This window comes from Dermacentor silvarum, unplaced genomic scaffold, assembly GCF_013339745.2.
Source record: "Dermacentor silvarum isolate Dsil-2018 unplaced genomic scaffold, BIME_Dsil_1.4 Seq873, whole genome shotgun sequence".
In the NCBI taxonomy this organism is placed as follows: Eukaryota; Metazoa; Arthropoda; class Arachnida; order Ixodida; family Ixodidae; genus Dermacentor; species Dermacentor silvarum.
The window spans coordinates 27554-49946 of record NW_023606907.1 but is presented as its reverse complement, the minus strand read 5'-3'; the positions used below and the strand labels follow the sequence as shown (position 1 = coordinate 49946).

Genomic DNA, 22393 nt, shown 5'->3' with positions numbered 1-22393 from the left:
AGTCAAAATGGCCGCTCGGGCCTGCGCGGTGTGGCAGTTCGCAACGTATGATGCGGGAACGGTCCCACAGTTGCGACGTAACAGCGGGGTTACCAATGCATTGGGTTCTATGGGAGCTGTGCCGGGACCGGCCGAAAACGACGTAACAGCCGGGAAAACGCAGCACCTGGGAACGTAACAGCGGGGTTCTACTGTATTGCACTAGTATAAACCAAACAGCATTTTTTGAAGGCATGTTGTGCAAAACATGTAGGCCAAGCAGCCGTGTTTGTCCGGGAATTGAAGCATACGACCAGAATGTGCCCTCACTTTCTTTATTGTGGTGGTTCCCTCCATTTCTCCAAGTGCCATACAGCCACTGCGAAGCATTTCATTGACTCTGCACCAAATCGCAACTTTGGCAGCCGACTCCCGACGAGACGGAACTAGCCGGCAGGGGTGTCGGGCGGCATGCTTTTACAGGAAGCTCACCCTCGATATATGTTCGTAGCTGTAGACGAATACGAGTTGATCTAGCGCGAGATCACGAGCGCAGGCTTGGATGGCAGGGCGCATGAAGTGGGGTTCGCGGGCGATCAGCTGGCAAATACTGCGAACGCATATAGCAAAGTTGGTATGTACTCGTACTTGTTGGAACGGCGAAACTTTGTGTGTGGACAATGTTCAGAAACACGAGGAATTTGCGGAACACAGTTTAAACTGAGTGTCGTGGAGTCGAGGTCGTACGCGTGATATCTGCACTTCGCGGGTGAACACGAAATGCCTCGTGGCCTCGACCGATCTTTCCGTGATACTGGGAGTTGTCAAAAATAACCAATTGATTTTACCGTCGAAATGGAATTTCCGGCCTGCCTGGTAATTCAAGCATTTTTTAGACTCTGCCCTCCCCCAGTCCATGTGTAAAAAAAATTGACTCGGCAATTGTATTTGCTTTCTTTCCGCTCCCAAACTGAAGAACCAAAGAGCGGCAGTGCGCATGCGTTCGATGTGGACCGAGTACGGTTGACAAGTGGCGAGAGCAAAAGGCTTCTTCGTCACTTTGGCAACCCCCGCGGAGCCAGCATGTTGCCGCTACATTCTTCCCCCTCTCTCTTGTTTGTTCACTTGCTCCGCATCTCTTCTTCCGCATCGCCTCATTCCTGCCGGTGCACCTCATTGAAAAGTGCGCTTGTTGCCTCGCTTGTCTGCGGGATTTTCCTGCAACGGCATTATAACCGGTATTTCGTCTCGCCCAGCTGCACTATAAGTGGTACAGTCAAACCTCGATATAACGAAGTTGTACTTGCAGCGAAAAACTTCGTTATGTCAAGAATTTCGTTATATTGAGGTTTCGTTAATTCAGTAGAAATAAGATGGGGAGATAAAAATGGTTCGTCACATCGAGAGTTTCGTTAAATCGAGGTTCGTTATATCGAGGTTTGACTGTATGTGTATACTTTGAGTTTTATGGTGGGATAAATTGGAGTTAAAAAATACCGCATTATATCTTGTCCTGCACTATTAGCAGTTACATTATAAGCGGTCTGAGCTTGTATGTTTGCATGCTGACCTGCGCAGCACTTTTGTACGAAAGACAGGCTTTTAATCATCTATTCTTTCTTGCCATATTGCCTTCGTGTGATTTGTGACTCGATGGGGGCGAAGTGTCTTTAAACGCGCTTGTGTGCTTAGATTTAGGTATATGTTAAAGAACAATGGATTGTTGAAATTAATCGGGTACCCTCCATTGTGATGTCCATCGTAACTTACTGTGCAGTTTTGGGACGTTAATTCGAGCTCGGTGAAAATTCTCCACCTGTTCGCAGGTCTCCATCAGCTTCGATCCTTTCCTGTACCTGACGGTGCCGCTTCCAAAGAGACAGCGGGTATTTGTGGTGCACTTTTTTGCCCTCGACCCGCAGTCCATTCCGGTCAAGGTTGGTGGTCATCTTGTAGCCTGTAGAGCAAACTTCTCTGCTCGACAGGGCTAACTGCTTCCTTATTTACAGCTCCGGGTGAGGCTCAACCACGACGCCAAGATCCAAGACCTCAAAGAGGAGATCTTCAAGAAGACTAAAGTTTCCCCAAAGAATGTACGTCCATGGCATGCTTTGCTGCCTAGTGTTATACTGCCGTGGATGGACAGTTGAATTACGAACAAGTTAGAGCTAACTAGAATGCATTCTTTTATTTACAGTTCTGCCAATTTGTGCAGTCATCAAGTGCATGTTTTTACACTTAGTGTGAGGCCTACGCCATCTTTGGCCACCAGATAAGTGGCAGTGTGAGATTGTGCTCTCGGGTTGATATTTGCAACGATGTTCTATGTTTGTTTTCTTGAAATTTCTCGTCCGTCCTTTATTCCTCTATGATGGTATAGCTAACAAATGTTGCCCATGTGAGACCTTGTGCCAGTCTCTATTGTTGGACATAGTGGGCCAACATTGGCCAGCGTTGCTCTTGGGCCAGACTTTGGGTGAATGGCTGCTGCACTGTCGTTCTATTTGAAAGATCTTGGTTGTTGGCAGGTCATTTGTGTCATTTACCTGACAGCATTGTAAGTTAGCCATTTGAAGCTTGAACTTCGAGTGAAGCCTATATGATTGGAGTGAAACATTGTAGAAATTGAGAGCATATAGAACCAACCACAAGAAATGAAAGCTAACATAAATGTTTTAATTTGCTGAAATTGAAACATTTTTCTATAAATTTTGTGATGCCAATGGATAATGCAGCCAAGAAAAGCATAGGGGGAAATAAATCTTTCTCAATTGACGCGTAAAAATACTAAGGAAATAGAACATCTGTTGCCTGTGACCATTAGTCTTGCAGGCTAACACTATCATGGCTAGATGGGGCGGCTTTAGAATTGGCTGTGGGCTAGAACCAATACATACAAGGTGAAATAATTCTTTTTTCTTTATTGTGACTCACAATAAAGAAAAAATAATTATTTGGGCTCACAGTGAGCCCTAATTCATTATGTGCTACTGGAACTTGACTGTGTTATTTCAATGGTGGTTTCAGCTACGCCTACTGGAGGTCTACAACCGGAGAATTTACAAAGTGTATGGCAGGGACGAAAGCCTCGTCGGCGTGACTCCGAAGGACCAAATCTTTGCGTAAGTGTCCGAAAGTCTTGCTTGTAAGTGAAATGATGTTGTGCGCCCATCTTGATTTTCAACTGTTGGGCGAGTGGAGTGAATAGTACTGGGATAAATAATTGTTTTGTTTTCCATTTGCAAGAATATTTCACTGAGGCTAAATTGGTTATAAATTGGTAGTATATATTATTGAAGCAATCTTGGCAGTGCTGCGGGGCTCGCAATTGTGATCTTTTTTTAATCAAGACTCTTTAAATAACACTGTAATAGATGACTCAGATGCGTGGTAGTTAGTGGATAAGACACAGATCTTGGAACATGGCCTCCAAGATATATGGCACACTGCAGGCACCACCCGATCTCGTGCCCAAGTATTGCGCTGGTTCTTATCATTTTGTCATTTCTTGCGAGCAGTAATGGTGAAGGGTTTCAGTATCGGTATCTTTTATCAGTTTATTGACCCTTTTCCCGGCGCTCCCATGGGCGCTGCCATGTTTGATCACGTCCGTCATTGTCCTTTTTTATCCTCAAGGAAAGCCGTGCATCGCGAAGGGCCGACAACACAGGCAGTCCTTATGTAGCTGTGGCGACACAGGTTGATTCTATTCCTTAATATGCGAATCACTATTTTTGCAGCTAACTACCGCACACGTCTTCCTTTTATCGTTACACATTTTGCAGCATGAATTGGGCACAGTGCATTAGCGAACACCCACTTGCATTTCCGACAGCTGATCACATAGTAGCAGGGCAGAGCAGTAGTGGTTTCGTATTCGTGCGCATTCACTGAGGCAACGTATGGCGCGCCGCTGAAAGCGCCATCTCGTTCCTCTAGAGCAAACTGCTCCGCGAAAAAGGTCAATAAGTTATATCAGTATCAGTCAGTATCTATTTTTTTCCTAGCTTTTCCTGACTCATCCACTTGTATTTCATAGGTAAAATTTTGCACGAAGGCTGCAACTTAGCTACACAGTCTGAAACTAAGTTTTTTTTCCACACTCTAAAGGTTTGTTGCAGTTGGCCTTCAAAATAAGTTTGCATCGTGTGTGTGTTTGCTGACAATTACTGTAGCTGGAAGTTCAGTGTTTTCACTGCCTCTGCTTCTAGAGTGCTGAAATACTTTTTTGGTTTTAATATGTCATGTGACTAATGAGGGGCCCTGCACCTAGAAGTTTTTCGTAAAAGTACGCCCCTTTAATGTTAGCCTTTGCTGTTGCCACTCAAACTGTCTGCAAGTGACTTGTTTTGCAATTAGTACCTTTTGTTTGTTGCAGTGCCTAGCACTCAGATTCTAGTGACTCTGAATGGTTGGGAGGCTGAAAGCTAACCAGTGTCACGTGGTGGCAACACTTTTCAGAAATTTGGCCAAAACATAACACACTTTTTGCAAATCTAAGGTAGACGAAGTGCGATTTGGAAAGTGTGAAGTTCTACAGTTCCTCTTGTTGATGCATTCGCTCTGAACTGGAAGGGCCCGTTTTCTTGTGTCTAATATCTCCCGCACTTGTGAATTGCTACTGATTCCGACTGTAAGCATTTCCTATTTAAATAAACAAGTGCTTGTTATATGGTTAACGGTGTCATAGAAGCTGCAAGTTCATTCATGTAACTCTAGCACATGTTGGAGTGTTTTTTGGTACATCAGCAACACAGACTGACATGAAACTTGAGTGCTGGACACTTTTCTCTGAGCACTTGGTTAGGTTTGGTTAAGCCGATTGTGGCATCTGTGCTGTTTGGAAAGCTTGGCGTTCCATGGAACATACAAAACACTGCAGAGTGTTCTTAGATTTGCTCTGTTGTTGGCACCTCTTCACCAGGTTCGAGGTTCTGGACAAGGAAGTTGCACGGGAGCGAGTGGTGGAGGTGGCTGTTGTGCAGGCAAGTATTATTTTTTCCTTAGGGCAGCAAGTGAGGCTTCCCACATCAAAAAGATGTGGTTTTGCTCATCCTTTCCCATTCATTTAGATGGGGGCGGATTGCAAAAACGTTTAGTGTACTTAGATTTAGGTGCACGATTAAGGTGCACCCAGGCGGTCAGAGTTAATCTGAGCCACTTTGGCGTCTCTCGTAGCTTAAGTGTGGCTTTATGCTGTTAAACCCCATTAGCCAATCATTAATTCATTAGAACTAGCTCTTTTATGACTTTTGATAATACTAGTACTGCACTGAAACCTAGATACAATGAACTGGGATATAATGAATATTCATATATAACGAAGGAAAGTTAAATTGTTTCTCACCAATGACAGCATGTAACGAATATCTGCTTAAACGAAGCTTGACTGTATTATGTTCTAGCCCAATCACAGTGTTGCTTTTTTGTTTCTATATGCTTCGAAGGCTTCTTCTGTGTGTGCTTACACGCTGTAGGCCCCTCACGCAATACTCCAACCCTGGAGCCAGTAACGCACTCGTAAAAATGAGAACTTAAAAGCTTCTAGAAGCTCACAAACTATATTTGATTCCCGCTTCTGACCAGTGTCTTGACATGGGAGAAACAAGATACCTTTGCTAGTATTTGACCTTAAGCGGGCACCGCTAATGTGTCCTGGATGTCAGCGTGCCTTGGAAAGCTCGGACAAGTTGCAATGAAGCCTTCGTCTTCTCTATGCAGAGGGCGCTGATGCCTCCCCTGGCGAACACCTGCTCATCGTGTGGCAAGGAGTGCGTGGCCGAAGAGGACAAACTGAAGCGTTGCACCCGGTGCTTCCGCGTGGGCTACTGTAATCGGTGAGGAGTAGGGCACATAGTTGTCAAACGTTTTTCTGCAGAAAGTTGGGACGGGGTCTGAGTAGGAGTTGCAGACATTGAGATGTAATGCTCATCTTACCATATTTACTTGGTTCTAAGTGCATGTAGCCAAAACTGCAATAGGTGATGTCCAAATCCCACCCCTCAGTCTTGAATACCACCTTCCAATCTTGAAGACCATAATTTGCTGTACTGTGAGTACCGAATGCTTTCCTGCAAGTGCTGGAAAAGTTGGCCATCAGTGGACACCACGCATATAGCTAGTGCCCGAATCGCCTCTCCAGCAGTGTTGCCATTGGGTATTCAAGGAAAAAGAGCAAAACTGAACTCAAAAGTAGCCAATGTGTTTATTTTTGTGCCAAGTTTGTCGACATCATTAAGAAATACGGTAACTCCTAATTCATGGACGACAATGCACATCATTATTTCATTTCATTTATTTCTGAAAGTGCCCAAGAACAGCTCTACCCCTTAGTATTGGTGCATTTGTGTTACACAAAGGACCGAAAATAAAAACAACAAACAAAACAGAAAACCTGAAAGAACAGTGGTACAAAAGCAACAAAAAATTGAATTACGTCAATGACAAAAGTCAGATAATGAGCAAATACAAGAGCTGGAAATGTCAAGATCAAAACCTAAGGTATTTTGTTGTGTCGCAAGACGTGTTATAGTGTTAGAGGTGCAAGAGGAGTTCGTGCAGAAAATGCTGGGATTACACAAGTTGTGGCGGGCCATGCAGAACGTTACAGCTGACAGTAACCGCTGACAGGAGAAGTGGTTGTGAATTAGTTTATACAAGAATAAGTATTCACAATATTTTCACCTTATTTCTTGATTACTTATTCTTGTATAAACTAATTCACAACCACTTTTTCTGTCCGTGGGGGCAGAATTATGGCGCATAAATTCTGCCACATCATGAGTACTCATGAGAAGGCTTTTCATTTTTCTCTAAAGCGTGGAGGGCACATCGAAGCTTGACTTATTACAAAGTAGTAGTTGTATCGCTCCTTACAACTGCAGCTTTACTTTGTAAGAATCGCTGTCAGCACGTCCAACGCCACCTTGTTTGTAAGCTACTTCTTAGTTTGAGAAAACGCTTGAGAAAACACACGCTCTGGCTTGGTGCTTCAAATGAGGAGACAGTTTTCAAGACATTCCGCGAGGTGGGGTAAAGAGCATGCGCTGGGGATATTTCTGTAAGCTCCCACCGCGTGCCTGAAGTTTGCGTTTCTTGTCTGATGAAACGTACGGGCAACCATTTGTAAATGCTGAAATGAGGTGGCATTGCCATTATATCAGCCCAGATCCTTGTACTTCCTTTAGCTTCTGGGTTGATGGCATTCAACCTCGAGTGCCGACAAAACATTGGGAATCTTCAATTGCAGCTCTACTCTCATTTGCTTCAGGAACTAGAAGCAACGCTTTTGGACGCTCCTTTGATCTTCAGCACGAAGGTTGATGAGCTCCTCGCTTCCCACTTCCAGATCTAGAGCTCAAGAAGACCGATGTCATGTTTGTTTGCCTTTATGCAGCTTATTGCCCCATTTCTCATGGTAACTGTGTGATTTCACCCTTAGCAATTCAGTGATTGTGACAAAGTGGTGCTTCTACTTTTTATTTATTGTGCCACCTTTCCATAGTAGCCCTTTTTGAAAGGGCTATTTTGGCTACATAGGCTACAGAGGGCTACAATGGAAAGGTGGTTGGCCTTTAAAACCAGTCAGAAAGAGGCAATGGACTTCATCAGATTGCAGAATACCTTTTCTCTCGGTTGTGAATGGTGCCCCTTCGGAAGATCCAGACAGCTGCGTGGCGAGAAGGAATGACCTTAAACCATGAGCAGTTCGTAATCTGTAAATAAAGAGGCCTACACATTGTACATGCCAGCCGTTTTGTTTCAATGCACCATTCTGTAAAACTAAAAAATGCTTCGCTTACGTGGACAGCTATCAGGGATGTTCTCTGCCGAATTTTCTTTTCTGTTATGCAACCTTTGGGCACTTTAGGAGAAGTGCACTGAACGTCTTAATCTACTGGTGTGCAGGACGTGCCAGACCAACCACTGGCAGCAGCATAAAAGTGCCTGCAAGTTCTACCCAGAGTTAGTGGGCCTGCCTTTTGTGCTGAGCATGCCTGCATCCCAGGCGACATACCAGAACATCTGCCGGCTCATGGAGGCTCACTCGAGGTACGTTTTCACCCCAGTTATCGCAAGCTGCGTGTTTGTTAACCCAGAGCACTGAGATGCATAGTGCTAGAAAAAGAGGAACAGGCGACACTTTTTACTTTCCTGTTTGGCCACCTTTGTTGATAGTCTTTGCCCAATAACTTTTGAAAAACTTGCCCGCAGATCTCAGTCTTGCATTCCAAGATGATTCGTGCCAGTGGAGCTTGGTGAAATTTTCTTTTTGCTTGCGCTGAATGTGATGGAAGCAACGCAACACCTCCATGACATCATGCTGTGCGGCTAATCTGCAGTTTTAGTTTTCTAATTTCTCAGAACAGCTGTGCAATGCACTGACCTTGTGCTCCTTTCTGTTCTAGCAACTTCAAAGGATGAAAGAAGGAACAGGTGCAACGTTAAAAAAAGGACAGATACTTGTCCAGTGAAGCACATCAAGAACAACAATTTTACTGACTGTCGTATGGGTGTGGTATATGAAGTTTTCTTTAGCCGTGGCCATTTCTACGTAGGGCAAACAGGGCGGTGTATCAATCAGAGGCTAATGGAACATAAAAGGTCGTTGACCGGTAGATCGCCTTCCAATCTTTCCTTACATTGCCAAAACTGCCATGATTGTAACTGCACGCCCGAGTTAGATGAATGCGCGATACTGTACAGGCATAGGAATGAAGATAGGCGTCTAATGGTCGAGGCTTGGCATATCAATAATGGTGGTAGTGCGTGCGTGAGTCAGCCTTCAATTACCTTACATAAGGAATAGATGAAATGCCTCAACTGTTATCTCGCGCGTAGACCGGTACGTGTACCCGATTGACACGTGGTGCAACGATTCCAGAGCATGCACAGATGAGTTTTGTCTTTTCTTTTTTCGCCTCAGTGCTTCGTTCAGTTGATAGCCGGCGTTTGTGTTGTCCACTTCTCTTGTGTCCGTGTCTGCACGCCTTACCTTTCTTGCATTATGAATCCTTACCAACTAGCTCAGCATTCTGTCGTTCTAAGCTTCGAAGGATGATTTTGAGCATACTGCTTCTTCGGTTTCTTTCATTACATAGCAAGTTCAAATTTTTTTTTTTCTTAACATCGTTCAATGGATCGTTTGGCATAAAGGTCTGTGAAACAACGCAAACTTATTGTACCAGTCTATTTACCTCTAAAAGTGGTTGGAAAGGTCAAATATAGGTGGTTAACCACTGTTGCACTCCCTCCAGTGGAAGCAGGATGATGGGCGGCTTTCACAATTTGCGAGGCGGGCTATAGGCATCACTATCACTTCTCAGCATTGCTGGAGGAGGGACTCTTAATTTTATTGTCATAGCAATTATATGGACACTCCAAAGCGTATTTCTGCCTTCGACGTCGCCGTTGCCGTGAGGTTCCGTATGACGTCAATGGCGATGAAATCGTCGCCGTGCTCCGGACGCTGTATGTGCGAGTGAAAGGGCGCGAGGGACGCGCTTTTACAGGGAGCGAACGCACTTCGAAGAGCAAACGCGCATTCTGCGCCATGCTCACTGAAGAGCTGCAGAATAAAGCGTCTCTTTCCTCCTTTCCATATATAGAGAGCAAACGCGACTTTTTCCGTCGCGCAAAAGGCTGTGGGGGGACGGGAGGGAGAGAGAGAGGGGAGGCGGGACGTTTAGCTGCGGCACCAAATGCGTATTTATATAAAAACGCCACGCGCGTTCAGTGCGAACGCGGGCAAAACGCTGACGGCGTCGACAACAGTTCTGCGCGTTGCTGGTGCTGCTGCATGTCCAAGTTTATACAGATGATAAAACTACTATCCTTACTCCGTATAGCTCTCTACTAATTTGCTATCGCAATTGATGCTTCGCCTTTCAGGGGAAACTGCGACAATTTTTTTAGATGCTGCTCAGATCGAAAAATTATGCTTACAAAATATCCACGCACTTTTGGAAGTAACCGCTGCAGGTGTAAGCACTACCGAGGGTGAGCTTTTCATTGCGCCATAAAAAACTGGGTCCATAAAAATCGGTTTTCAGTCCCTTTAAAGAATCCCAAGTGGTTGAAATTGATCGGAGGACCCCCTCCCCCTACTATGGCGTCTCCCATATCCCCAGTGTTACTTTTGGATGTTAAAGCCCACATTAAAACATTATGGTTGATCCCTCTTTCTTAGGAATTGGTAGAACATGAAAGTGAAACGTGTCTTCACAGAAGCTGTTGCATGTTTGCTTCATGAACGCGCGGTCTGCTGCAGTGAAAGGCACACGACTTGCGGGACGGCGACCGTGTTGCATGTTTGCCTCACGTGCAGCGTCCTGTTGGCGAGCGGCGTTGAAACGTGGCAGGCATTTCAACGCGCTGACTTGATCGCGAGAAATTGATAAGGGCGTTCTAAGCCGCATGTCGGTAGTACATGCGTCCGTGACGTAATGGTTTCAATGTCGGGCTTCTATACTAGAGTTCCTGGGTTTGAATTGTGCCATCGAATCGAGCCATTTAATAATGTTTATTTTATTTTTTACACAGTACAGTAGAAACCCGCTGTTACGTTCCCGGGTGCTGTGTTTTCCCGGCTGTTACGTCTTTTGAGGCCGGTCCCGGCACAGCTCCCATAGAACCCAATGCATTGGTAACCCCGCTATTGCGTCGCCACTGTGGGACCGTTCCCGGACCATACACTGCGAACTGCCACCCCGCGCCATCCCGAGCGGCCATTTTGACTTTTCATGTCGTTTCGCTTAGTGGCTTGACGATGGCACTTGGCCGCCCAAAGTGCCGGGGGCGACACCTATGACGTATTTTCGGTTTCCGCCAGCAAAAATATGGCCTTTGAGATCCGTATTTGCTATCTCAATATGGTGTCTATGACGCGTTGTGGCCCTACAATTTGTTTTGGCGCATAGATGTTCCGTATAAAATCCAAGGGCGATAACGCCGTCACCGCGTGCCGTATGCTGTATGCTGTATGTGTGAGTGAAAGCGTGCGAGGGGAGCCGACGACCGTATCCAAATCTTGCGTGCGCAACAAAGAAAAGCAGGGAGGGAGCACGCCTTCTTTCGTTGAGCTCGAGGCACCGGCGAGGGGGGAGGGAGGCATAGCGAGCGGCGTTGTACTCTAGCATCAACTGTGTACTGCGCGGCGGTGCGAGGGCCGTATCTTGAAATGCGATCTGTGTTGGGGGCAGAGTCGAGGAGTGAAGGTGCGTCGGCGACTCGTAGCTTTGTGCGTGCTGCGTGTTCTCGGCGCGCAGTTTGCGTTGAAGCGATAGACAACAGCACGAAGGTCACTTCACTTTCTGCTGCAGCAGCGCTTCCTCACGCCAGCGTTTGACAGCGCGTGTCCGTGCTCAGTCGAGTGTGATGTGTTCATGTTTGCCTGTGGGCGCTGACACCATGCTTGTTAATATAGTTATTAACGAATGTTTACAAGTTTATGTGGACGATAAAACTACTATCCTTACATTGTATAGCTGTCTACTAATTTTCTGTCGCAATCGATGCTTCGGCTTTCGGGCGAATCTGACTTTTTTTCACACGTAAGAATGAAAATATTGCGTGCAGTTCAACACTACGCTCATTTCTCAATTTTTCCTATTTCTCGGCTCTTGCGTTTCCCGGCTCTTACGTTTTTGTTTTTTTTTTTTTACGGTCCCGTGAAAAACATCAGCGGGGTTCTACTGTACTTCGTTGAAAATTACGAGTTTACAAAGTCACAAAGCCGTTTACACTCGGTTTATTATCCTTTGGCTACACCGCAGTTTTAGCCTCTGCTGTGCTGCGACTACTGAAGCGCTCGCTGTAGTCGCTCGTGAGTGTCACGGTGCAGTACTTCGCTTCACAGCTCCTAGATGGCAGCACATCACATCCCTTGCAGGTAGTCATTCGTAAAAGCCGGCATAAAACACTTTCGTGTTAAAAAAATTTTTCTTGCTTGCTTGGTAGAACCATTTTGACCAGTTCTTCTTTTCTATCGTCTTTTGTTCAGGCATTCTGTGAATGTCTTCCAACCACCCGTGGAGTCCAGTAAGCGTACATTGGAGGCAGCCACGGCCGCAGCCACCTGCAACAGTGAGGTGGCCGACACTAACCAGGAAGTTGAGATTCACGTGAGTGCTTAGCTTGAAAATCACTTGCCTTTATTCTACCCTTGCCGAACAACCAAGATGTGTTATCAGGCAAGTGGGCATTTGTGAAACTTCGGAGAGAGTCAGTGGTAATCTGGGGCACTGTGTACACAAATAGAGATTTAGTGTACTGTACGCAAAGCCCTCCTAAATGCTATGTAAAATAGCGGGTCCAAAATACATATGCACAGAACGCCATGATCAGCTTTGCGGGTTATGTACACGCGCTGTCTTTTGGATTTAGCATTGCAGGTTCTGCCTGGCTAGTATAACAACATAGTCAACCGAGATTGCCTACTTTGACCAAAACTTAGCCTAGTTACTTGCTCTTTATCACGACAGCAACATATAAATGGTAAAATTAGCCTTTGCTTAGTTTAGTCTCTCATTGAGGACAAAGTATTGGCAACATTTTTTTCATCATTATTCAGTTGAGCCATCTGTTCTAGACTCCACCATTTCTGCAAAAGTGCTTTGATTTCTATATACCGGATGGCGTCAAGGCATTTGGCATTGGCCATATGTTTCCTATGTGGAATGCTCTACTAATTGTCTCCTCACCCGCCTAGTTGCTTAGCGGCTTTAGTATTGCGCTGCTAAGCATGAGGTTGCGGGATCTAATCCCGGCCACAGTGGCCGTGTTTCGGTAGGGGCGAAATGCAAAAAGCACGTCCACCGTGAATTCGGTGCACGTTAAAGAACCCCAGATGGTCAAAATTAATCCGGAGTCCCCCCCCCTACTACGGCGTGCCTCATAATCGGATTGCAGTGCTCACACGTAGAACCCTTACTTTAGTTTTTAATTAAGTCTCCTTAAGGGCATGCGTATGGCATAGCTATAGCCTTTCTGATTGCTTCTACTTAAACAGCCGAAACACTATTAGTACTAAAGCTTGCTAATTATTTAACTAGAATTACTGGAACTGTGGCTTGTTACATTAGTTCTTGCTCGTGGTTTTACGTGTGCATGATGTCCTTTCGCGAAGCGTTGTGATTTCCTATGGGGATCATCAAACCAAAAAGTGCTAAATGCTGCTTTTTCCTCTCTAAACACCAGCTTGGCCAAGGACAAGTTCTTCTGGTTGTATTCATTGTTTCGTGTATCATTTGTTTCCTGTGACTTGTGGCAAAAAAGCTGGCTTTTTGTAGTAAATCCTCACAGGCATTTTGGGTGGTATTTCGACGTTTGCTAGCATAGTCATGTGACCTGAGCCATATTAAAAGTAGCCGTAACTTGAACAACCCAGGCCGACACCGTGAGCCAAGGTGCTGGAGACAGCAGCGGAGCCATGTTCACGGTGACCAGTGTGAACACTGAAAACGTTGCCAGTAAGACTGACTTTGTCCTTGAAGATGAAGGTGAGCATTGCGAGGTTTCCAGTGCCTTTACTGTCGGTGAAACAAATGGAGATGACCCCCAACCTCCAGTCGCCTGAACTGTTTTTTTTTTTTTTTTACTTGTGGTAGCAAGTTGGCACCTGATGTTTGCACTGGTTCTTGAAGCCTCTTGTGTCATTTGTGCCTCCAACGTATGTAATCACGCAACATTTTGCACCTAGTAGTAGCGAGTTATACCTTGGCACTTTGGTCTTGGTACGACAGAGGCAGCGAGGTGACTAAAAGAGTCCAAAGACCGACATGGCGAAGCAGCAAAAGGAAGGGTTTATGGAGGCGATTTATTGGTGCTAGCCAGCCATGGTGCCAAAGGTTCTTCTGAGCAGTAGTTAGACGCGGCCGCTCATGCCAGGCATGCTAGTGTGCTCTTTATCTGGCGATACATACTCGTGAGCCGTTGTCTTCATCACCAGCGCCAGAGGCGACGGTCACGCTGCCACAAGTTAAAAGGAACACTGCAGAGGAACACCAAGTCAGTGCAGACTGATAAAGTAACATCTATGTGCTCTATTTTTGTTGATTTGGTGGTAATAAGCTGATTGGAAAAGAAAATGAAAGTTATAAAGTGCCATTTCTTTAATTTAGTGCCGAAACCCCGGAATCGGTGTATGTCACTATGTTGTCACAGATTTCAAAGTAAATTTATTTTTGTATTTTAGCTACTGTGGTGCATAAAAAGCTCGTGAAACTTGTTAAATTTGGCCTTTAACTCAGTGGCAGTTGTGCCCATTGTGCCTCTTCAAGGTGGCAGTTGCACTTCACACCTTGAAGAGGCACAATGGGTGTCGAGTGAGCTAAAATTATCTGCAATGCTAAAGAGGTGCGACTTAAAGCTAATGTATTTCTCTCGCATTTACCGCTAAATCGCCACTGAATTAATTTTTTTAGGGTCTTAGGTGAATTTATTTCTTTAAAGCTTCTTTATACAGTTAGACCTCGATATGATGAACCTCGATTTATCGAAATTCGCGGTGTAACGAACTGTTTTTATTTTTCGATCTTAGTTCCATGGAATTAACGAAATTTGCGATACAATGAAGTTTTTCGCTGCAAGTACAACTTCGTTATATCTAAGTTCCACTGTAGTCTTCACCTGAGGAGTAACAGGCTGTGTGAATGAGTGCCACATCAGCAATTTTACTCTTGTGAAAGGGTTGCGAAGGTTTAGAGCTAATGTTAAGTTTCTGTTTTGCCACTGTTTTGCCGCAGTTTTTGGGCTATGCTAATAAGCTTCCTATATATCTTTTTTTCTTCTCGATTTCCTCTTAGGGACTGAGCCTTTGGACTTCAGCGGAGTTATCCGTTTGGCGATGGACTGGAAGAACGACCAGCGCCAAGGGAACTACGTCCTTGTCGAGTCCAAAGAAGTGGTAAGCAATCGGCTGAGAGACCTGGGGCCGCATTTTTGACCAGTCAGTGGACCACTCTGAGTGTGCTTTGATTGTAAGCCGTGTGTTTTCATGTCAGATACTTGGGAGTGCATTGACAGCTTCCCGACAGCTCTAGTGAGGCAGGATGGAATGTGTGTACAGAATGGAATGTATACCTGAAGGTTATTGACTGGTACTATAGCCCCTGGGAGTCAAGTCTCATGACTGATGTGCTTTGGAAGTTCCCTTATGCTGGATTTAGCTTTTAGGGGTAGTAAGAACTTAGTAGGGTGGTAGCTGTGAGTGGATGAGTTTCCAGAAATTTCTGACTGTGTTTTGCACTGCTTTCGAGGCTATTATCTATACAGTAAAACCTCGATAAAACGAACTTGGTAAAATCAGCAATGTGATCTTTTATGCAAATAAGTACAGTTGCCGATAGATTTTTCTTGCACAAAAGGGGCCGAAAAAGTTTCAGGACTATTGGCAAGCGGAAAAGGCCGATTTAAATGAGAAAAACATTCATTTTCTTGAATTTGAGAGTTGACCCTTGAGCACGCACTCCCCCCCCTTCTCCCCATGCTTGTGCTGCAGGAAGACTGCACTCATCAAGCTACCATCCTTCTTGGCTCACCCTCGCACATTTTCACTCGCACCTAAATCGTACAGTGTGTAGGGCACAAGAAATCTTGGCGCACTTGGACTTTATACGGGACGTGTCGCTGCTTCGCAGCCGCCATTTATTGTCTCGGTATTCCTTCGCGGTGGCAATGAAATTTTATTTGAAGTCTTGTGTAAACACACTTCGTTATCTGTATATGTATCTTGGGGACCTTTATAAAACATACAACAGCACATGCTGTTACAGAGCAACAAATCAGGCGCCATCAGTTTCCTTTTTTTTTGATTGAGTGTGGTACGTAAAGCCAACAACTTTCGGAAGGTAATCCTGCTGCAACAGTGTGTTCACTCTCTAACTCTTGCTGTTTTACAGGAGTACTCAATGTCTGACGATGACCGCAGCATGTCCATTTATGGTGAGCTTGCATTCTTTTTCCTCCATTACATGTTAACTATTCGGTTAAATACCATACCACTCACTATACAATGCATAGTTCTGTCAGACGTTGATGCACTGCCAGGGGGCTGCTACATCTGTAAGACAAGTAGGAGGTCTGTGTTTAATGTGTGCTGGTTTCATTCATAGGTTTGCGTTATAAGTGCTAACAGTCATGCTAATAAGCAATTCGTCACGTGCAGTGGAGCGGAAGGACAGCATGATGAATGGATAGAAGTGATGTGAATGCAGTGCTTCATGACTTCTCTCCTGTTGTTGTGGTATTGTTGTCGTCTAGCAGCACATAATGCGAGGAAGCTTAAGCTCGAGCTGAACTCTTATTTCCCCATTCAAATACAGTTAAACCTGCTTATAACGAACCTCCATATAACGAATTCCTGGATATAACGAAGTTTTTCGATTCCCCGCCATTACTCCATAGAAGCACATGTATTTGAGACCTCTACGTAACGAAGTGGCAGCGGGAGACCCCCTCGATATAACGAATTTTCCCTTCCGACCACCTAGAGATTTCGCCCCAAATTTTGTCATTTTTGCGCGAGCAGCAACCGGAAGCACCTTCTCCGCCGCAATAGAATGCAAAGCGAGCGCACGCGTGCGTGCGTGCGTGTGCGAGGCAGCCCTGCATCCCTCGACCTGGCGATCTTGCCGCCGCGGGCGTGACCTTTCCCCCTCCCTTCATTCAAATCTGATCCTGCCGCTTGCTGCAGCTGGCCTAGCCCGCCAAGCCAGCACTCTCTCCTTTTCCAGCTGATGTCGACGCGCTGTCAAACGCTGGCGGCGTGTGGAAGCGCCGCTGGACAAGCGAGCGAAGTGACCTTCGTGCTGTTGTCTATCGCTTCAACGCAAACTGAGCGCCGAGAACACAGAGCACGCAGAAAGCTACGAGCCGCCGACGCACCTACACTGCTAGACTCTGCCTCGACGCAGATCGCTTTCAAGATACGGCCTGCGCGACCGCGCGCCGCCCCGCTATCCCTCCCCCGTCGCTTCCTCGCCGGTGCCTCGAGCGCAACGGAAGAAGGCGCGCTTCCTCCCTGCTTTTCTTGCGCGCGCGAGATTTAGACGCGGTCGTCCGCTCCCCTCCCACGTTTTCACTCGCACATACAGCATACGGCGCGCGGCGACTGCGTTATCGCCCTTGGACTTTAGGGTACGGCCACGCTAGCGGCAAAAACACGCAGCAAAAACGCGCGTCATGCCGCGCGCGGCAAAAGCGGACGCGCGAATCGGGGGTCTTGCTGTGTGCCGCGCGAAATGGTTTCTGCGGCAAATGCCGCGTGCCGCGAGATGAAAAACCAATCAAGAGCGATGAGGGTGACGTCACGGAGCCATCACAACCGGAACGCCGCCGGTCCGCGCCGGGTTTTCAATCGCCGATCGTCGTCTCTCGCATGAAACAACGAGCGCTCGCGGTGTTGCTCACCCGTTCGGAGAGTGCGGGAGATCTTATCGCGCTGCCGCGCTACAGTCCGCGCGGCGAGACGCGCGTGCCACGGTGGCCTCGCGGCAAGGCGCTGACGCGTTGCCGCTCGCGGCATGACGCGCGCGTTTTTTTGCCGCTAGCGTGGCCGTACCCGTATATACGGAATATCTATGAGCCAAAACCAATTTTAGGGCTACAACGCGTCATGGACACCATCATTATATAGCAAATACGGATCTCAAGGGTCATAGTTTTGCTGGCGGAAACCGAAAATACGTCATAGTTGTCGCCCCCGGCACTTTGGGTGGCCAATGCCATCGTCAAGCCACCAAGCCAAGCGACATGAAAAGTCAAAATGGCCACTCAGGCCGGCGCGGGGTGGCAGTTCGCAACGTATGATGCGGGAACGGTCCCACAGTTGCGATGCAACAGCGGGGTTACCAATGCATTGAGTTCTAAGGGAGCTGTGCCGGGACCGGTCGAAAACAACGTAACAGCCGGGAAAACGCAGCCCCCAGGAGCGTAACAGCGAGGTTCTACTGTAACACTATACGACGTCATCGTGACGCTCGCTCTTTGTTTCCGATGCCTCGCGCTTGTGCGAAACGACATGCGTCCACGCATCCGGTACCTGGTGTGACATTCCGAGGATGAGTGCTTCGACGAAAACAGAAAACGGGTGCGCGTTACAACTGAGGGGGCGTTATAATCGAGTAAATACGGTAAACGTTTATTTTTCCAGTTTTCGTGCCGGACCTGCATATAACGAAATCCTCTTTATAACGAAGTTTTTCGGGAATTTCTCAATTTCGTTATATCCAGGTTTAACTGTACAGGTGAAATGTAGAAATGCTCTCGCGAGACAACTGCTTGACTGAATTGAATGAAATTTGTTGCATTTGAGAGAGAAAGATAAATTATAACCACTGTGGGAAGCAGAATTTTGATTTTGGAACTCATTTTGGAACTTTTGGAACTCAAGCTTGCTGGAAATTTGAAAGTTTCAAAGAAACGACTGATGCATGAAGTTTGGGAAATCAGTTACTCTGCACCAAAAACAGATATCACAGTTCTGTAAAGCGCATCTGTTATGGCATCTTAAGTAGTAAAAAATTGCGGAAAGCTTAAGCTGCGTAAAAAGCCTAAATTCGGATTTGTGAGATGCAGAGCTTCCATGTGCAAAATTTTGTGTTTGAAATACGAGGGAATGCGTCATGAAAGGCTTAAAAAGTCGATGGTTTTGATATTGAATGTGAAAATAGAAATTAAAAAATACGCCATAAAACTTGCTGCTCCTTTGCATGACCTTCGAGATAAGGCACCACCCATGGTGCACTGGAAAATATCGGAGGCGGCAGACTGGGACTTGTGTTGTATCCACAAACCACCAGGTCCACAGGTCGTCTGCTTAGGTGCTGTTTGGAGGTCTGCTAAAAAATTAGACAGTCACTAGCCCTGCAGCTTCACCAAGGTTGCGTCAGTAGTAAACGCTACTCATTTATACTCAAATTAGCCAAGTGTGAAATTTCTTGCAGTTGGCCTTTAAGTTTCCTTTTTAATAAGTAATTTAAGAAACCATGTGGCAGCTGCCTACAGTTGAACCTCGTTATAATGAAGTCTTATCAGATGCAAAAATAGCTTCATTATATCTGATATTCATTATAAGCATATATTTCTTGCACTCTGGCATGAACGAGAATACTTTATACAGTCAAACTCACTTATAACAATATTGAAGTGCCACAAAATTTCCATTGTTATAACCAATAATTGTTATAGCCGGGTCGAACAAAAAAAATCAAAATAGGGTGCTGGCAGAGCTGTTGTGAGAAAACTATAATGGCGGGGAGGCCGGTGCCCCTCTCCACCACCTTCCTCCATCTGGCTGCTAATTGTGTTGACTCGTTTAACGGACTCTACTTCCTGCGTGCTCCGATCGCGTGTAATAGGCTGTGGCTGTCGGCGTTCAAGAATGGCGCTGCTATAACAACTGCAAAGCGGGTCACGGGCGGCAAGTAATATGCAAGCTCTGCCGACGCATCGCTTTGGTTTTTAAAAAATGCGAGAAGTTTGCCGCAGTAGCCTCAGCTTGAGAAATCCAGAAGAAACGCTGTGGCGAGATCGCCACAAGCATCTCGCCACGTACTTCTCACTGGCTTGCACGAGAAAAGCCCATGTCCGTCTGCTTTGCTTGCTTTATGCAAAGCTTGCTGACATCCTTCTCTCACGAAGGTCCCTCACGAAAACGAAGCCCCGGAGGGACTGAATCATTTGCAGGGCCTCCTGCGAGGACAACGTTGAGGCAGCCTGCTCTACGACGTCATCGCTGCCGTCGCTGCCATCGCTATGCGATGCGAACACGTTCACGACTATCGCCTCATCGGTTAGAAGCACTTCACCGACTTCGTCTCCAAATCTATAGCAGTGTGCTTTCTTTTCACTGGCTTCATCGTGCATTGCCGATGATCACTGGGCGGATCAGCCATCTTCCGTTTCGATGGCGAGTCAACCGAGGCTGAGAAACCACGTGGCCCGGAACGATATCTACCCAGCCAACAAAAACAAGCACGATCGACTTAATTTGTCGGCAGAACTGCGCAGTTTGAGGGGCCAGCGAGCAATCAGGGCCCAGCGCTATCAGCACAGTTGGTGCGGTCCATTTGTATTTTGGAGGGTGGCGCAGCGTAGAACTATGGACGTAGCTTATTCGTGTTTGAAAGGGTGGAAGGGCGACGGGAGTAGAGGCGTACGAGGCTGGTGATATGGGGACGGCTGGAAAACGGCACACGGCAGCGTGCAGCGGCTGGATTTTTTTTTTTCTGTTCAAGGATTTCGCATTCCATTCCCTTTCGGCATGGACATCCAGTAGCCAGACTTCATTGTTATAACCTATAATGCGGCCAAGGGGCATTGTAGTAGACGGGTTATTTCATCATAGAAAACATACGAAAGTTGATGGCGCAGCAGCTTCTCGTTGTTATAACCGATATACAGTGAAAACCAGTATCGTTGTTATAAGTGGGTTCGACTGTATTTACTTCGTTATATCCACGTTCGTTATATTGAGGTTCAACTGTACAATCGGGACTGCTGTTGATGCTGAGTGACACCTGCTGCCGTAACGTTCCCGTGTCCCTACTTGCAGAGGAGGACGGCATCACGCTGCACCAGTGCCTGCGGCTGTTCACGGAGCCCGAGGTGCTGGACCCGCAGGAGGCGTGGTACTGCCCGAGCTGCCGCGAGCATCGCCAGGCTACCAAGGAGTTCTCCCTGTGGCGGCCTGCCCGTCGTGCTGGTCATCCAGCTGAAGCGCTTCTCCTTCACCCGCTCCATCTTCCGCGACAAGATTGACAAGATGGTCGAGTTCCCCGTCTAGTGAGTGCGCGCTCTTCTTGCCTCGTCGAGGGCAGGCTCAGACTAGCCAACCTCAGAATTTGAAAAAATACAGTCGCCGAACGATAGTGTGGACTCGACGGGGACCGTCAGGACGTCCGAATAATCGAGAGTCTGGAATAACGGATTCGCCCAAAAATAATAAGTGAATTTATTCCACAAGTGACCCAAAAAAGGCGTGCCATATTTTTGACTGTCGCTTTCGGAGATTCCTTCAATTTTACGTGACTATAGTGCATCACGCGTCGACGTCTGGTAGTGACGGCAATCTTGGCACAGTGCCAAGCGTGCTATCTTATCATTGTGCGGAACCGCTGCCGCCCGTGGACGCATCCAACGCTACGCACATGAAATATCGCGAAAATGGAAGTATCTTTCGAAAGTGATCGTTCAAGAAAAAGGCCCAATTTTGTCAATTCGTGTTGCTGCATGCATATTTCACTTGTCTTTGGCCTAGACATTCCATGTCCGTCGTTTTATAGCAATGCTTTTTATGCTATTTTTTTCACGCTTTTCGTGCTTCGTCGGTCAGTGTGATTCTCCACATGTGTTATCAACAGGATTGGCTGGCCATGAACAGTAGATGATAAGAGTGGCACAGAATCGAGCTGAACGCGTTGCTGTGAAATCACGCCCCGTATCTCAATTATTGTCAAGCTGTCGCTTGCAGATAGACAAAAATACAGTCAGTGCATGCACTGAACGTTATCAGTGGCTACTAGATCGACAAGGCCAACGACCATGCCAATGACCATGTCGACGACATCTCAAAACAAAAATATCGCTATTTCTGCTTGACTCGATAGCCAAATTAGCACATGGACGAGCCATTGGAAGTCTAATTAGTGCACAACGTGCTGAAAGGTGTTTGAAATATCGGATGTTCTTATATATTAAGTTTACTGGGCTAGTGGCGGTGCCGTGAGGCTGAACGTATAATCAAGCACGTCCGAATTATTGATGTCTGAATAATCGGTCGTTGACTGCACTGTAGTTGAAGCCAAACGGTACTAAAATTTGGCAGAAATAATCTAAGAAACGTTTCATTACTCAACATGTTGATTGCTTAATGAAGTTTTGCAACAGCCATGATCTGTGTTGCAGTTAAATAGAGATGTTTCTAAAACTTATTTTAAATATTCCCGTAAGGCAGTTGAAATTTCAGTTGCCCTGATACATTGGTTCTATAATAAGTCTGTGTCACTGCTGCAGGTAGGTCTGAATAGCTAAAAGTCGGGCTCTGCAAAATAGATCAGCGACTGTATTTGTATTCTTCTGGAATCAGTTTTGCTCTTAATTAGACGGAAATGCAAAAAATGACTTCAAATTCTTGTTGTCTATACGGCAGTCGTCGACAATCTCTAAAAAGCAGGCATTTTGCGATGATATCTTAAATGTTGGCAGGTATGTAGGGTGTATTTCTGATAGGCTTTCAGTGTAAATTGAAACAGGGATACAAGAAAAAAAAAAAAGGTCTGCGAGGCTTCAATCCAGCTAGCTATCAACACTCGTACTGCCCCAGTGGCAGGCTGCCACAGCAGATCGACTCTCGTTACTTCGGGATGACCGTCATTGCCACTCAAGAGAAACAAAATTTGCTCGTACCTTTGAT

General features: G+C 46.2%; 1 protein-coding gene across 1 annotated transcript in view; it reads left to right on the top strand.

The window, feature by feature from the left end:
- Positions 1 to 22393, top strand: part of LOC119435735 (ubiquitin carboxyl-terminal hydrolase 19-like) — a gene marked incomplete at its 5' end in the record, with an annotated part of 34344 nt that overhangs the window by 7498 nt on the left and 4453 nt on the right. Inside the window, 12 exon segments of the mRNA XM_049659911.1 lie at positions 1806 to 1916; positions 1989 to 2072; positions 3007 to 3101; positions 4904 to 4964; positions 5701 to 5816; positions 7888 to 8031; positions 11981 to 12101; positions 13367 to 13478; positions 14784 to 14884; positions 15879 to 15921; positions 20534 to 20667; positions 20669 to 20763. Coding sequence (XP_049515868.1) covers positions 1806 to 1916; positions 1989 to 2072; positions 3007 to 3101; positions 4904 to 4964; positions 5701 to 5816; positions 7888 to 8031; positions 11981 to 12101; positions 13367 to 13478; positions 14784 to 14884; positions 15879 to 15921; positions 20534 to 20667; positions 20669 to 20763 — 1217 coding nt within the window.